This window comes from Corvus cornix, chromosome 7 (assembly GCF_000738735.6).
Source record: "Corvus cornix cornix isolate S_Up_H32 chromosome 7, ASM73873v5, whole genome shotgun sequence".
Classification (NCBI taxonomy): domain Eukaryota; kingdom Metazoa; phylum Chordata; class Aves; order Passeriformes; family Corvidae; genus Corvus; species Corvus cornix.
In genome coordinates, this window is record NC_046337.1 from 21,826,365 (window position 1) to 21,844,577 (window position 18,213).

The 18,213-nt window shown below is 40.7% G+C and overlaps 1 protein-coding gene across 1 annotated transcript in view; it reads right to left on the bottom strand.

Moving 5' to 3' along the window:
* Window positions 1-18,213, bottom strand: part of CHN1 (chimerin 1) — a 96,545-nt gene that overhangs the window by 73,735 nt on the left and 4,597 nt on the right. The window contains exon 2 of the mRNA XM_039554891.1: window positions 999-1,037. Within this exon, the coding sequence (XP_039410825.1) occupies window positions 999-1,037 (39 nt within the window). The remainder of the gene's footprint in view (window positions 1-998; window positions 1,038-18,213) is intronic.

Below are 18,213 nucleotides of genomic sequence, written 5' to 3' on the forward strand. Positions count from 1 at the left end.
CTGTTAAGTGTGTTATACACACAAACATTCTGTTTTCAAAATCTGCTTTTCACAGAAGACTCTTCTGTCTTGCTGTGGTTCCTCAAGTCTCAAAATGCCTCACATTTTGGCTTTTCTGTCTATAAAGAACTAGAATTTAAAGGTGAGGCACTGTGGGAAGTTACGATGCTCTTTTACATTTTTCTCATGCTGTCTTTCATGTCACTAAACCTCCATTAGCACAGCCAAACAACAGGTCATTCCTTTACACGGAATTCCTTTGCATTTAAAAATGGCTGTTTGCTTTTTTGTGGGTGTGGTTTATTTGGTTTGGGTTTGTTTTTTGAAATGAAAACAGCAAGTTGTGAGGTTCCCAAGAGAGTGGCACTCTGATCCCAGGGCAAGGCACCTGGACTGCTGCCCTGCACACCTGACTAAGGCAGCCTGCAAAGCCAGCTCCCCCTGGGCTAGGGCACACACACCAAGACCTGCAGAGCACAGGCAGGTTAGTAGCAAACCAGGCCCTTCTAGTCAGGGCTTCAAAAAACCGGCTTGTGATTTGTCACACCACGCCAAACAAATGCTCTCATTTTAATACATCAGCAAATTCCTGAGGAAAGCAGTTTATTTTGAGTTTTTTTAACCAGCTCAAGCTTAGCTGTAGTGATGCAAGGTACAAGATCACAGGAGCCCTAGGAGTTTGCAAGGATACAAAATTTAAGGCATGAATGGAGCTTATGTAAGCTCTGGTCTAGACAGACAAACTACTATAAGTGAGACCAACCAGGAGTGGGACAACTTATGTTAATAAGGGGCAGAGAATCTACTCCTCCAAATAATCTATGCTGACTTGTCCTGGGGGGTAGTTTGGCTGCACCTATCTCTAAACAGAAATGAACCCCTTTGAGGCTTCTTAAACTCACTTTCTGATGAAAAGAGAAATGAGCCTTTTAAAGAATCAAACTGAAACTTTTCCAGCTCTGACTTGGAAAAAAACCCCAAAACGCTGAGATACTTACAGTAAGATTTCCAAACAGGTGGTCTGTATTCATCAGTATCTGAAAGAAAACAAAAAATCTTGATGTTTTGTTGGAAACACTTCAACACAGAAATAACTGCAGAAGCCCTTGCAGAATTATTAAGATAATATGGCACCTAGGTTCTAAACTTCCTTTTTACTATTAGAGTATAGAACAACTTGTTAAGATTTCCCCCTTTTTACTTAAACTAAAAATGTGAAAAGGTATTTTCTTTATCCAGCTAGAACTGAAACTGTAGAAACACATTTGAAAAATGGCAAACATGCAGATCAGAAGCCAACATACTGTGAGGAGGAAGGAGAATATATATTATTTTGCTATGTATATATCTATAAATTCCATTTTAAACTACACCAGAAAGATTTTTTTCAATCTCAATTTAAATTCCAATAAATGAGTTTCCATGCAACTTATTCCTGCCATTAGGTTTTTCCTCTTCTGGATGGCAATTAACACTGCTAAAATAAAATCAGAGTATGCAAGGACCGCAAAATATTTTGGAAAAAAGGAGGTTGTTTTTTTTTTAAACTGACTACAAGCTCTTTTTGGAAGTAATGAGTAAATATTAAAAGTACCAACATATTTCTAATCCCAAATTTTAATTCTCAAATCAATTTTTTAAGAAATAAAATCCCAACATCTTCTAAGTTCTGTCGCTCTTATGACTTGCTTTACAACTGATCTGACATTTTGAGCTCAGGGCTATGTTGCAAACTTCGACTCTGATCCACTGTTTTACTGCTCTGACCAGCTGCAGTTCTGATGCCACAAATCACCGAGGCTTTCTGCAAGATGCTGTGCTTATCTGCCTTGGAGCTGATGAGAGTTTTTCCATCCTCATCACACCACAGGGTCACAAGCTGAGCCACCCACACAGCCAGCACTGCTGTCTGAAGCCACTTCCGACTGCAGCGTTCCTGCCTTAGCTCTGTTTGCAATTGTCTGCTCACTGGAACTACCTGCTGCATCCAACAAAACACGAATTTCTAGCTTTTATTGTAAGGTTACATAAAGATCAAGCAATCTGGGAAACTGTTGCTTGACTTTTGGCCTGAGTGGCATCTCCACTTGAGAGTCCTTAAGGCCACCAAAATTGAGCCTGAAGCTGGGAAAGGATTTTGCTTTGCTTCCCCTTAGAGTACACAATCTGTCTTCAGATACTTGCTGTAGTCCATCTCTCACACATAGACTCATGTCAAAAATCTCTAAAATACAGCTTAGTGGAATAAGATATTTTCCAGTTTAATTGGCACAGACTTTGCCAGACCCTCCCAAAACACTCTCTGCCCTAACTGCACTGCAATTTTGTTCAATTTTTTACCCTGTATTTTAGCTCTACACATGAAGAGGGTGCAGTCCTTGCAGACCACCTCGGTGGCAGTGGGTTTTATAAATACAATTCATTATGACTTTATTATTAAGGCAGCACTCAGTTAAACTGCCATCCCCCTGAATATGATGGGGTTTGATCTTTGGAAGGTCCTGCAGATGCTCTACCACATCCTGCAGATCAGCAAGAACACCTTGAATCTGCAGAGAGACCCTAAGCAGCTTGTGCTTCACTGTGGCAGTAAAAGCAAATCAGCAGCAACAGATGCAGCCAGGGTTATTCATTCCTGCTTTGATACCTTTAATTAAGGCAGTGCAAGTCGATTCATTCCAGAAGCATTGTAACATGATCCCTTAGCAATGCAATGTCACATGGAAAAGGGGCCAAAATTGTAAGTAAAAAGCATTACTTTAGTCCCAGAAGACAACTCTTCTACTACCTGAATTTGCTTTTGATATACTCTGGGTTCTGGCAATATATGCACTAGTTGAATTTACAAATAAATAATTTAAGTAAAGGACAACACACACTGTATTTTTAAAATATGAGCTGACTGTTATGAAAATACAAACATCTTGGCAGTCTAATCTTGCTCACACTCAAGCCATGCAATTGTTAAAACTAAGGGCAGTACGGTTATAAAGCTAAAAAGAGACAGTATTTGTGCCAAACAAAATACCTCAAACCTTGTTAAAGTCAGGCAAGAACAGCAGTTACTTTCATACAACAAATATCTAACATTCAGAAATGGGAAGGAATGATTTATGTTACGCAGCTGTGCACAAAGATTTTGTTAGAAAAAAATCTGTCGGTGAGCTTTATTGCCTTTACAGTGTGAGAATACCCTCCAGCCATCCTACACGAGGTAATGAAAAAACAAAAGGTCATTTCTATTGTGATTTTAAAAAAAAGTTATCTAATATAAACCAGTGTAGTAGCAAGTACAAGCACAGTGAAACAGTGAAGCAGAGGGTCTGTAGTGTGTGTTTCTGAGCAAGAATGTTTCTATTACTAAAACTAACCTACTACACTGGATGAAATAGAATAAGCATAAACACCAACCCTGTCTATTAGTTACCTGTTTTTAAAGGTTAACTGATGTGGTCTCATCTGATACACAAAAAGTATTTGGAAATGCATTATTAGGAAAAGGGTTTGATTTTCAGATAGTACAGGCTTCCACGTATGGCATCTCCAATTAGGCATCTGAAAAGCACTTACAGGCCTGATTAAAAAACCCACAGAAAATGTGGAATCCAAAATACATTTTCTCACTAATGCTGCAGCACTTCCTAATTAATGCAGTAAACTCTACACTGTCAGTTCTCAGATTTTTTCACAGTAACTCAGCTCTGCTAAATGTTTCCACGATAAAATCATTTTCTACAAGCTGTGCATCAGGTTCTATCTTAATGGTATTTTCTGGCCTAAGTGAGATGCAATTCAGCTTAAAGCTGCTCTTCTCCAAAGGCCTAGAGCACTACAGAAAACATAAATACATAAGCTGATGCAATCAGCTCTGTCCAGATGTGATCCTACCAGCATTGGTCAGATTTTTGTCAGTACAAAGGCACTCCCATCAGCAAGGACATTTTCGATCAGGGACACTGTCCATGTACATAAATTGCAATTTCAAACTGAGACCAGTTTCAAGCTGACAGATACTTTCACTCAGAATTAGCTGGGTTACATACACAGCACAGATCATATGTACTTAAAAACCACACAGATTTCCCACAAGCCAAATTTACCATGTTAAGACAGTAAACACTTTTCTTCAGCTTTCTATAAAGCTTCTGACAAGTACTGTTATACCAACTTTACTCAGAGCAACTCAGACACAGTATTTGTTCTTACTTTGGCAGTTTATACAAGCAATATTTAATGCTGTCAGTTCACATAGGTCGAATCCTGAGGATGATGTGATCCAAGTAGCTCATCCTTTCTCACTTTGTTTCAAGCCATTCAGAAGTACAATGTTTCCTGAAGATCTACCTTTCCTTTCCTTATATTCTAAGCACAGGAGAAATTCGGGATACTCAGCACTTTCTTGCCATCATCTTCTTTACTCACAAACACACTCCTCTCTTTTCCAGGACTTTGCCTTCCCCCAGCCTTAGCAATCTCCATCTGCATGCAAGACCTCTCCCCTCATCCTTAAGCTGTGCTTTGGTTTGCTTCCCAATGTTGTCCTGTTAGGACTCACCTATCCATCCCACTCTATCTGCTCAGCACCTCATTCTCAAGCCATCTTGTCTCATCTCATCTCTACTCAAAGGTTCCTTGCAATTTGCTTAAATGCAGAGAAAACAGAGACAGAAAGCCCAGAACAGCAGAACAGGCAGCTTCTGGCAACAGCCAGAAATGTCACAGTGGGCAGGAGCATTGCTCTCTGGGTCCAGCAGGCCCTGCTTTGAGTACACCAATTCATGAAGGGGAGGGGAAAAAAAAAAAAGGAACCTATGCCTCCTGAGCATGAATCACCTGCAATTAAGAATTGAAAAGCACAGACTGACCATCAGAAATGGGCTTCTGCCAAAAGACAATCATACAGCCATTTAGAAGTTCATATACAGACACAAACACTAGGAGAACATCTCAGATTTTCCATAAACACAAATGTGACTAATTGTGACATTACAATGTAGCATTTCCCTTCATTATTTTGCTTCTTTCTTACCCACTCCTACTTTATACACTATATAAATCTGGACAACTGCAGTACTTTCATAGTGTACACTTTAACTGCAGATATGAAAACTGTTACTATTGCCTCAAATTGTTTAGAGTGCTTGTCTTTGTGTATTCCTTTTAAAGAAAGAATAAAAATGTTTACCTCTGCTTGAAATGGCTGATTCTCTCCCTGTGGAGATTAGCCAGCTCTAGGGTAGAAGAGCAGCACCAGCTTAACTCTGCATGGTAACCCCATAAAGCAACATAGGACTTACAGAGATATTACCTGTAGAGAATTCAGTTTTAGTTTTCTTTTACTGGCCATCAGTACCTGCAGCTTGGTCATCTCTAACATCAGAGGTTAATGCTGTCTGGGAAGAAATAATCATCTATCTGCTGACACAGCAGCTCTTACGCCAACCTTTGATTTTATTTGCTAATATCTCTATTGAACAGAGGTGAGGCCTCAGGTGGTGACCTTTGTGGAAGAGGCCAGTTCTCAGCCATGTGGACCAAATACCAACACGATCAGGAGAAGAAAAGTCTGATTTCATGCTCTGAACTGATCTAGGGCCAAAGACTGGTGTAAGTCACAAACATGAAAAGATGCAAGAAAGTATAAACATTCTCCTTTAAGCTGCAGCCTAGGCACTAACCAAAAAGCATGTGTCGTAAGATGCTAATCTTGCTTTGTTTGGCAGCAGCATGTGTCAAAAATTAACTCCTGGAGAGATTCACAACCAGCCCAGCAGATACGGCCAGTTGCTGACCCATACAACAGACTCCTTTTTGTGCCTGAAAAGCAGCTTCTAGAAAATTCCTCTTCAGCCCCCAGATCTTCCTTATTAGCACCTTTTCTATGCCCAAAGGATGCACATTAAAAAATCACTTGACTTAGAGAAACAAAGCTGTAATTTATTTGCTGGTGAGATTCTCAAGCCACAAAAAACAGTGCAGTTGAACAGAAAATGTAATTTCTTCTCTGTCTTTCAGAGTACAAGTGCCAACAGCATTTCAGAAACTAAACTCAAGCCATCACAAAATGTTTTCAGCAGCAGCCAAGCAGGCCCTAGCAGTTAGGGCTTTTACACACTCCAACCAAAATAAAACTCAAACAGCACTGAGTTAATTGAAGGATGAATACAGCCACTGCCCTAGGCAGCAGCGCTAAAACAGATGGGCTACAACTCCATGGTTTCAGGGTAAATATGAGAAGCTGATCCTTGGCTGCAGCAGCACTGGAAGTGTTTTGCAGAAGTCCCTGTGCAGCTGGCAGCAGGAGGGGAAGATGATGCCAGGTAGCTTCTGGAAAGGGGCAACAGGGTGGAGGGTGCAGAAAACACCAAACCATCCCTGTCTATACCATGTGTGCTGAAGAAGTAAGGGGCACACACCAAACATCCTTTGTCGCTCCTACACAAGACCTTAGGATGCCCCTTCTTTCCACAAAGCCTCTTTCCACCCCTCTGCTACCAGGAGCAGTAAGTTAAATGACAATCTGTAATGGGGTGGTGGGCAGGAGCAGGACCTTGATGCAAAGAGCAAGTGTCACATGCGTGGCTACTGCCCATTACATGAGGTCCTGTGGAAACCAACTCACCCCCCCGGCTTCAGGGGGCCACACACAGCTGCCAAAGGCTGCAGAAAACTGCACTTCAGTTGGTGTCAATAAACAACACGGAAAGCTGTGGTCAGGCTTTCTTACCTGGCAAGGAATGTTTTCTTAGAAACAAATACTTTTTCAGCATTTAAGTCCTCCACATGAATACAAAAAGGGAAATGATCCTCTGGCTCAATCCTGTCCTTCCTTCACCTTCCCAAAGCAAAGGGGCAACAAACTATTTCTGACCAAAATATCTTGCACAGACTTACAGAACATTTTTAAAGATATGTCATACAACTTTTTGGAATATTCCTTTTCTCTTAAACAAAACCTCTTACACTGTTATTTTACAAAAAAAGCCGGGGTTTAAAAGTCACTGAATAAATAATGTTAACCCAAACGTAACGTTGCTCTGTTAGTGCCTTAAAACAAAGACATTAATGACAAGAACCTGATGGCACATATGGCCTGGGGCCGTGCAGAAAACACTTAGGGTTTCACAACCAGGGCATCACAGAGTTTCCTTTGTTTATGGGAAGATCCCCGCAGGGCTGAGAACACCCCAGGCAATAAGCACCACATTTCTGCCAATTCCTGAATGTACAATATACTGTATGACACTCAGCAATGATGACTAATACCTCTAGACTGTTATTGAGTCTTTGATGCTACTTTAATGTTATCTTTGGCATATGATTTCCTTTGAATTAAGAAAAAGAAAAATGCTTTGAAAACTTTTAGACATATCAAGGCTCTTCCTAAGACACCATTGCTGTAAGGAGCTTCAGTGCAAGTCTCCAAATAAACCACCACAGATTTTCTCCACCTTCTCCACGTAGGGAAAAGACATCAGACAGGCATCCAGTTTAACATGCTGGCAGATGTTAGAGCTCAGCATGCACCCCAGTGGTGCGCAGACAGCAAATCCTCCCAGCAGAACACCCCCTGCTCTGAACCCAACATGCTGCTGACACAACCCGCCGTGATGGGGAGCTGGAGTGAGGTAGCTGCTAAATGCCAACTAAATCCCAGTCTGACCACAGAGATGAATTACCTCTAGGTCTAAAAAGGAGCTATCGCCAGCTTACATGGTTCCCCTCCTCCAGGAGACGGCAATTTGCAGGCAGAGGTCACAGGCAGCCAGCTCAAGCACACCCAGCTGCTCCCAGGCCAGCCCTGGGAAAGCTGGCACACAAGAAAGGCACTCCACCGCTAAAGCCATCCACCCACAGGGATGTGCCCAAGCTTGTGGGTAGAGGCGACAGCCACCAGCGACAACTCTTCCTACACAAAGTCTTTTACTCCTTTGCCTTGCCCTTTGGCACAGGTAGCTACTACACTCCTCAGTGCCCATAAATTCCAATGCATGTGGTCTTTTAAATGCTTTGGACTTTTAAAATTAAATGATGTTTCAGTTATCTAAGCAAGATAACAGTTCAATGTATTTTCTTCTCTTTTTCAAAGGCATTCCCATCTGGGAGGAGAGCAAGAGCAAAATACAGTCTAAGGGAAAAATGCAAATCCCTGAGAACAGGCACCAATAATGAAAGCATCCCTTCAGTTGCAAGATGGCACCACATCACGCACACTGTGCTCCAGGAATTTTTAATAGGACATTTTATTTTTTATTTGCTCTTTTATCCTCTCATGCTTTTGCTTTTACCACTCCAACAAAGTACAATTAGTTTTCTAATTATTACTGGAGAAAAAATGATTAAGAGAAAGTCAGTGTGAACAATGCCCCAGAAAGCTACACAGGCTAATGGCATTTCTCTGATGTGACCAAGAGGGAGACAAGAAAGCACACTCAGCAAAAGTGAAGGGGGTTAAAGAAGGGCATGCTCTGATAATTACATCAGTCTTGAGGGGGAAAAAAACCGGATCACATTGCCATCCTGTTTCTACAAACGTCTGATCTGGCAACAATAAATTCTGTGGGAATGCTTCTAATGGGGTTGAATGAGAGACCCACTGAAAACAGCCAGAGTTCAATGCCTTTTATGAGCAGGTCTATTATTATTGCCTCTTTATGAATGATGGGAAATTTTAAGAAGTAATATCTTGCTCATCACAAGCACTGCTGCAGTGAAATGAACTCATCCTCTAAGTGATTAGACCAGGCTGCAAATCATTCCTTTCTAGATTTTCATTTAACCAAATCAAGGGAAGCAAGTATTCATTTTTTCTCCTCTTTGCTAGATAGATGGCATATGACTGCATGAGTAATGAGAAATAATTTTTTAAAAAATCCTTTACAGCAAAAAAAAGAAAATTAATCTCAAATTTTAAGGTGAAATTTTCACAGATGCAATGACAACAAGCAAAACACAGCTGTTTTTCTCTAGACAGTAGTTTAATGGAGGAGTGGGGAAATACCCCCTGAAAGCACAGGTAGCTTACTGTTTAAGACAAATTTCCAAACATCTAGTATTATTTCTTAGTGTTGCTGAAAGTATAAAAATTTGGGTCTCAGAGAGATAAAAAGATGACAAGAGCCACCTTGTGGGCATTTAATAAAGACAGAATTTAATGTTGCTTTCTGTTTCCAGGGGGCTATCTCAGTCTCCAGACAACAGGCTGCTGCTGATTTTCAGTAGTACTGGGAACACCACCTTTGCTCTCTAAGAAAAGACAGACACGATGGGAATTGCTTCCTGGCATGGCTCTGCAGGTCAGCTGCAGGTATAACAACTGAGTCAGGCCAAAGGCTGTCTTGTAACCCTCTGATTTACATCACCACCAGGAGTTATGATAGCTCACATATATCCTGAAATGTCCAATTTACACAGCAAACAACTTCCAACTGATGATGTTGTCAAAATCAAATATGCCCCTCTAATTATCTGTTTAAAAGAAAAACAGCCTGTCTTTTTTTTTTTTTTTTTAATTTATTGTGACAAAACTGTCTCTGACTGCAGGCCTGAAGTGCTGGATCAATGACTTTGGCAGTTTCCCATCCTCCCTATGGGTTATTTAAAAGGTCTATTGCAAACTAATTTTGCAAGGTCAAAATTTTCAGAAATAGGCCTTTTCTGGATGAATTACCTCTATTAGATTTAATAGAAAATTTTTCCAAGTATCTTTTAGATCAGTACAGCAAACTCTTGTTTACTGTAAATTCAGAGTAATGTCAGGTAACACAAGCTTGAATACTGTAATCAAATTTTGCTTTTAAATCCAGACTGGTTTTTTGTAGACACTGTTTTGGTCATGGCCAGTGAAGTTCACAAGGAAGGCTGGAGAAATATCTATTGAGGCTATTTGCTCTTATTCCAACCCTGACAAGGGACAATACAGGAGAAAACATCTACCCTTTGACATCTCCTTTCCTATTGTCTCTTCGGCAAATCCTTCTTTGTCTCCTATTTTAAAAGTCTGCCTGCACATAGACAAAGCTCATTTCCCACTGCTTGCTTCACTTCTTCCAAACATTAATAATACTAACAAGGGAACATCAGTTTTACCATTACTTCAAGCCAGTGACAATTGTTATAGTCACAGCCTCACAGCATTCACAAAATTAGTTTTTGTCTTCATTTCTCTAACACATCTAACAGGGAATATTGATTGGAGCTGGATTACACAAATATTCTGAACAGTTACCCTACTAGCGAAAAAGAACAACGTGATACGGTGTAAAAGTATCTTCTAGCTGTAAATTAATCTTCTCCCCTGAATACAATGTCTGTGAAAGTTGAGCAGAAGAGACCCTAAAAAAAGAACAAGCACTTTTGAAATACAACCCCTCCATCCACTGCATAATACCCTAATTTGCTGGATGGGGAGACATGCTTTATCACTGTTTGTTTGGTTGCTTTGAATTGTTTTTCCACACACAACACCAAGATAAGGAATATAAGTTCACTTTCCTGCTCTAAAATATACCTTTAAGTAGTGTTGTAGCTTTACCAAAAGCTAAACCTCAATAAAAGAGCACAAGACTGACTCTGCCACCCTATCCATTGGTAAAAACCTGCTGAGAACTTGTCTGCCCTTGCATTTTAGACCAAGATAGCTGCTGTGCATTCATCAGCCTCCTGGGGTAAGAAAAAACTAAGCCAAACCACCCATTAGCAGCCCAGGCAAAAATCAGAGCCTTCCACAGAAAATTAAGAGCAGATCTGATTTCTGACTGCTGTTATAACTGGCATCAAGACAGACTCACATGTTCCAAAGCATGTCTCTCTGTGGCAGATGTCAAATAGATGTAGCCCCTCCATCCTCAAACTTGACCCATTTAAACTCTTAGACCATCAAGTTATAACGAACCTATTATGATTCCTATTACAAACAGATTTTTCATTTTCTAAAACAGTTGTCAATAACACACACAACTAGCTCAGGCAAAAATCTGGTTTGTATTTACGTCCTTATTTCCAGAACAGATGCAACTACCAAGTGAAGTACCCCTGCCCAGGATCATTATTGTTTTTCATAGTGTCATGAAGGAAAGTCCTAAAAAAAATTATTGGCAGGGTCTGAGACAGGAAATGGAAACAATGTGGAGGGATGCCTTTTCTTTTAATTTGAATTTAAGTTTTTATTCCAAAAGGCATTCTCCAATTGCTGTAAGCTTCTCCCCAGTCTGAAAGATGTACCACTCTTTTCCTACTCTCATATAGAACATCCAAGAGACCTCCAATGAAACGAATTAGGATGTTTCAGGGAGAAAAGCCAAAAACTTCACATTACTTTTGGCAATTCCATGACTCACTATTGTAACTGCAGTCAAAGAACTATGGTGAAAGGTAGTCACCCAACAGCACCTCCCCATTTATCGCATTACAACCATCTTTTTCATAATGTTTTCCTCCTTGGCAGGCTCATCTGCTGCACTAGGCAGGAACCAGACAAAGAAGAGAGAGCAGGACCAGTCCATGGAGAACCTGTGCTCTGGGTGCATTCCTGCACCACCCAGCACACTGTGGGGCTGGAGCAGCAGCCAAACGGTCTCAGAGGTGCTTTAGCAGCTCTGCAAGCACTGAGAGGTTTTCTGTGTGGGGTTCTCATTTGTCCTCAGTTCCTTCTGTGCTTGGGAGGAGAAAAGCAGGTCAGCAGAGCTGCGAACAGGCTGCTGAGATCATGGAAGCAGAGCTGAACAAAGGTTTGCTACTGCCCTGAAAGAATGGAAGAAATAGCTGGAAAGCTTGATGTGATCAATGTTCAGAGATAACCTCCAAGTCCTTTTTCAGGTAACTCCATATGTTTCTTTCCCCCTACAGGAGATTAATTCAGATGGTTTTCTTGTCTCTGTTTTGAAATTGTTTTCTTTCTCCTTTTTTCCCACTAATTAGAAGAAAGACGAATTGGTCCACAAATAATGGAAACCTGAGTTATTAGCTCTCATGTTATCATGGCAGTACATTAAACAGGTTTCCAACAATTATTAGCTACATTTCTAGGATATCAAAGCATCCTTACTGGAACTAAGATCCCATGGAGTGTCCACAAGTGAAAAGCAGACTTAGTCTTACATAATAAGACATCTAAACAGAAAATAGTGGCTGGCGAGAGAAGCAGAGGCCCTCCTATAGATCAAAGAAAGATCAGTATCTCTATTCCCAAGTCTTGCTAACCCAGTATTCCCCCAGCCAGCATTGTCTCTCTGGATAACAGCTTTTTTGGTGCCTTCAGCTCCACTTTGACTTTATAAAATGTACCCTATTGTGGCAATTGACAGCACAGGAAAACACATACAGACAGATGCAAGGATAGTGATAGGATGTGACAGACCAAAAATCCATTTTATAATTTAAAAATGGTCCTGGCCTGACTACATGGCTTGGTGAGAACTACTGTGAGGCAGAACGTTGCAAGCAATTGTCAGAGACTCTGATACACAGGATTTCTGTACAGAAAGAAGGGCAAATGCTAAGACAGCTCTAAGACACAGCAAGCCCTGCCTGTGTCTTCCTCAGCTGCTCTTGCACAGCAGTGGGAGAAGGAAGATGCCAGTTTTTTACATTTAAAAGTCATGACTACCAGCAGCACCCCACCAAAAAAGCAATAAAAAAAGATCTTTCTGCTTCTCACAGACCTTTCTAAGTGACAAGAAAGCTCAACAAGCAGAGTTAGCCAGAGTGAGCTCTCCCCCTGGCAGAGCAGTCTGCAACTCACCCATCTCAGAGGCTGCTTGGGAGGCATCTCCCAAGTTCCTGTCCCAGGAGTTCTGCGTGCTCTGTCCCACCCTGGGGTTCATCTCGCTTTGGGACAGCTGTGACACAGGGGCTACGGTTCAGCTCCTGCTAATTCTGAGCCTGCAAAAGCGCAAGTCGAGACAAAATCCTCGTCTTTGGTCTAATGCAGCTGGAGGTGGATTGGGGTGGGGTATCTTCTTATATGGTACAGCTTCAACAAAGGCTAAGGAATAAGAAATGCTCCATCGAGTTACTGCTGTGCTTGCTGCTCTGCCACCTTGGAGGGGTGCACAAGGATGCTGGGAGGGGACTGTGACCACATCTTGCTTTGACATGGCATTGGAGAGATACATAGGTCAGCCAGGAGCTCCTTGAGCACCACAACACAGCACCAGCACAGCTATGGGCATATGAGCTCACCACTGGAAACAAATGCTGTGACAAGCTTCCTCTCCTCCTGCTTCTATTAAACCAGTGAAGATTTTTGTCAACATTTGTTAAGTCCCATTTATAAATATACTAAAAAAAAAAACCCAAAAAACCAAACCAAACCAAAAACAAAAAAAAACCCAAAAGGAACCAGAAGAATTAATTGCTGTGTCAAAATCAAGCTGTCTTTATTGGAAGGATATACCCATGTATACATGTTCTGCCTGTAAGGCAGAGGTGAGGAAGAAGTACATCCTGTATAGGTGTTTTTTTGTAGGCTGCTTTTTTTAAATGAAAAACGATCCAAGATTGTACTGAAACATTGCATCCAGATTCACATGGAAACCATAAAGCACAGCTGAAAAACACTGGAAGACTGGCCCTACCAAATAATGATCAGTGACTTCTATAGTCTGTAGACTACTCTGTAGTCTATACTACTCTATAGTCTGTATACGGATCAGATACTAATTCAGCATTGAGGAGACTGACTTGTACCCTGCCAATGCGAGCACAAGGAATGGTCAGGTACTGTACTAATGCACTGGGGCTGTTTTTCAGAACTGTTCTGCTTTTTCCACAGTCCCCTATTTACACCACACAATAAATATTTTAGTCTCTCCTTATCCATTGCTGCAGCAGTACTCTAAAATTTCCGACATTAAATACTTTACCGTGAGGGTGCTGAGGCACTGGAACATGTTGCCCAGAGAAGCTGTGACTGCCCCACCTCTGAAAGTGTTCAAGGCCAGGTAGGACAGAGCTCTGATCTAGTGGCAGGTGTCCCTGCCCATAGCAAGGGGTGTAGGAACTAGATGACCTTTAAGGTCCCTTCCAACTGAAACCCCTCTGTGATTCTATGACGCTCTATTGTACTTGCTATGTAATTTAAATGGTTGCAGTTGTGGTTCTCTAGCTGTGGTAGCACACCACAATGCAGTGGGCAACAAAACGATTCTAGTGTTTAGGAAGCAGAGTTTTACCTTTACTTTTAGAGTGAAATTTCACACAAGCAAGCTGCCTTGGGAGATTCAGTTTTTGATCAAGATCAGAATACATGTATTTTTATTTCAGCTTCTTCAATGGCAAGACTTCTCTTGCAACAAAGGAAGCAAAAAGGAGATGGAGATGAGGACTGTAGCAGAGAGGAAATCACCACTTCCCATCAGCACCAGGAGTATCCAGACCCAACCATGTGATGTTTTCAGCAGAGCCAGATCCTGCCACCTGCTCCAAAGCTTGACGTGACAGTGGGCTTCCTTGCAGAACTGACAGAGGCCAAAAGGAAGTTACCTGCTCGCTGTGAGCAGGAAGGTCTAGCCTGCAGCTTCTTCAGAGGCCCACAACCAGAGGATGCAGTTTTCCTAATGCATTCTCCCAAGGGACTAAGATTCAGTCACATGAAAAACAGACCACTTTATCACATCCTGTCAGCATTAACAATATTTTAACCAAAAGCAAACCAGCCTTCCATGATGCTTATCACAGAACTGCTAATAAAGTCACAAAAATAAATTCAGGTATGAATATATCAAAATAGATCATGGAAATTAGACTCACACAGGAATAAATAGAATTTTATGAGCACGATTTCCAGCAACTGTGAAATCATTTCATAGATACCATTTTCATTTTATATACCTTTTTCATTCGGAGTGCTGTAAAAGTCAAATGTCAGCCAATTTTTACACATTCACAGAGGCTGCTGCACACATAGCAATACTATTGGCTTCCCAGCTAGGTGTGACCAACATTCCTCCCTCCCCCGATTAGAATCAGGACATTGACCAACCACTCACTCTACACACAGCCAAACCCTCAGAACAGCATGGAGAACTGCAGGAACTCTTCCCAGCTTCTTCTTGGGCATGGCCAGCGAGGGTGCTTGAGGCCCAGATGTCATACAATTACAAAGTCCTAGCTATATTGTTAAATGCTTTAGAAGACCAAACATTTCAGAGACTTTAAATGGCATTTTTCCTTGTTTCAACACAGACTCAAAAAAGCAAAATCTAGAGGATTTTTAATTTTCCGCTATCATTTGCGAAGAGTTACAAGACAGATACAATCCATGCCACTGAAAGAATAACCAAGCCAGTTTATGATTTTATCAGGGAGAAGGAAGCATCTCACATTCTGCTAATAACCACAAAAGTGCCCTTGGGCCAGGTCTCGGGTCTGTTTTGTTTCATTTGTGTGCAGAACTGTACAATCTCTGTCCACAGGGTGGAGCAGCTCAGTAGCCTGAGCTGTGGATGCTACACCCCACGTTCAGAAAACAAGAATTGTCCAACAATGCACATTCAGCTTAGACTGCACAGAGCAGTTACCTGTGTCTGCATCCCTGGGGAAACCTGATTAATCTGCCTTTATTCAACAAAAATAGCGTGAGTCTTCCTCAAGGCTTGTACTGGCTTTATGCTTTGAGCTTACTGATTAAAGCAGTATTTAAATTATGACTGTAGTACTGCCACTGAGAGTAAACACAATCTTTTCTTGACACTGAGATGTGCTTTCTATCAATGGAAAACTTTTCGTACACCTAAAAAACCAGTTAAGATCTCTTGGAGAGACTTAGTGAGGGAATAAAGTGACAAAGCAAAAAGCATCAGCTGAGCCCAAAACAAATAGAAGAAACCCCACATTTACACCTGAAACACCAGTCCTTGGCTGATGTGAAGCATGCATTAGGAAAGCTGGGGAACTCTTCCTAGATCCTCACATCCAGAGTGTCTTTCACTCCAACATAATCAGAAGAGATTCTGTGTTACACAGACTGTCTCCATTCTTAGTGGATCTGGGGGCATCATGGAGGAAAGGGATGCGATTGTTCAAGGATGTCCCTGAGCTGATGATAGCACAAGAGAATCTCCTTTCTAAAATTTTTAAATTTTTAAATCTCACCTTAATTCATTACTTGAGCACACAATTGGGCACATCCTTCCCAGATGCAGCAACAACCCTCAAACTTCTGATTTCTTTAGATTCTTATACAATACTCACAATTGAAAGGAAATACAATTTTATACTAGTCACTGTGTGAAGCATGCTTCTAAGCACTAAGCTGAGAAGCCATGACTCAAGTTTTTTCATCCTTGTCTATACTGTTAGCGTCACTTCTCTGATATTTTGATCAATTTGTACCAACTTACTAGTTAATAGATCCTATACAGGTTTTTATTTTGATTGCATTGCTGTCAAAACCTTTTCAAGCCTGCTCTCCTTATTTTTTTCATTAGGTTCTATAAATCATGAAAGACTAGCCCAGCACCTAGGAGAAGATATTTTTAGGACTCTCAGCACTTGAATACTTTTCCTCCCAGAGGCATGAATGGGAGTTGGAAGGTCTAGTTTCTCTCTAAAATGGTTTCAATTTTTAACAAATCACCTTCATTTTTAAATCCTGTTAAAAAAACCCCAAACCTAAACATTGTACTAATATTCCTAAATTGTTTCATCTAATTAGACTACTTGTAGTTCCCATTGTGACTAGATGTTAAATTGCTTAAATGTCCTCTAAAATTAGCTTGGTATCAGTCAGTACTGAATGAAGCCCAAGTATTTTAAGCAAGGGCTAACCACTTCAAGAGAATCTATTGCCACCAGGTTAAAAAGGTCACTTTGAATTCACTGCTTTTCTGGTGAAAAAGACCCAGCACAGGCAGTGCCACACAGGATATGTATTCACTTTGTTGCTTATCTTATGCTCTGAAAGTTTTCAAAGTTCTTTACACTTTTTTTTTTTTTTTGGCCTAGAAGCATCTAGTACCTGCCTACAGGTACTGTTCCTATAGCATCCTACATTTATGTTCCCTGTAGTGACAAAAGCCCTATTATAAATGTCCCAATTCCATGAACAACCATTACCTACATCAGTTAAGGATCATATTCAGAGAACACTTTTCTGGTATGACTGGACTCTTTAGTTAAGGGTCTCTGTCAGTAAACTTTACCAACACAGGTAACCACAAGTTTTAAGCATAGTTCAGAGCCACATATATAAATATAGAGAAGAACTTGAATTGTAGGCAGTCTGTTTATTTCCTGTTCTTAGAAGGCTCTGCACACAAGACAAGAAACAAACAGATTAATTTTTGTGTATTCCTTATCCTACAGAGAATCTGCAGCATTACCTGTTGTGAGCCATTTTTAGAGGAACACTTACTTTTATGTACCTGTGCTAACCAAGCACTCTAAAATTTAATGCCCTTTCCCAAGCAAACAAAAAATTTATTTAGAGGAAAATTTCTCTCTTTAAGACAGACACATTAGAAAATATGTGCTTGAACCAATATAAGCATATCTTACCTTTTGAAGCAGCCATGAGTCAGTAAGTACAGTTTGCATGGAGAACAGTAATCACAGATGCATAGAACTTGAAATAGTAATTTGTTAATTAGTATTTCAAGTATGGAACAACTTATTTTAAAAGGCTCACTTCATACCTGTAGTAGTAAATAGAGTCATAGAAAATTAATTCTGTTCAGTATGACATCAGAGCTCACAGCCATGGAAGCAATTATGTGAAGTGAGCAAATTAATATTTATGTGCTCTTTTAGAAATGTATGGACACCTGAAATGGAGGTATCATTGGCTTCTTTGTCCCTGCCCTTTCTGCCTGTAGCAGTGTGTTGCTCATTTCTTTCATTCTGGTATTTTCCCTATAGATTTCTCTAAAAACTGCCCTTGTTCATCATCTTGTAAAACCGTATCTGTCATGCTGACTACAGCTCTGTCTGTAATCCCATTCATCTGTAGCCACTCATCAGAGTGCAAGCACTTCGAAGATTAAAAGAGAATTGCTTCACTTCTCATTTCTTAACCACCAATACTCAGGGATGAGTTTTCATCCATTGGCAGGCTGTGAGCAAGAAGGCAAGAGCATGAATAACTAATGACAAATATGTCCATGAAGATCTCTCCTGGCTGTTTTGAAATGTCTTCCTTTGTTCACAGAAGAGAGTTGATGAGCAAATAAATGAACAGGAAGGGAATTCATAAAAGACAAGGACAACTCACAA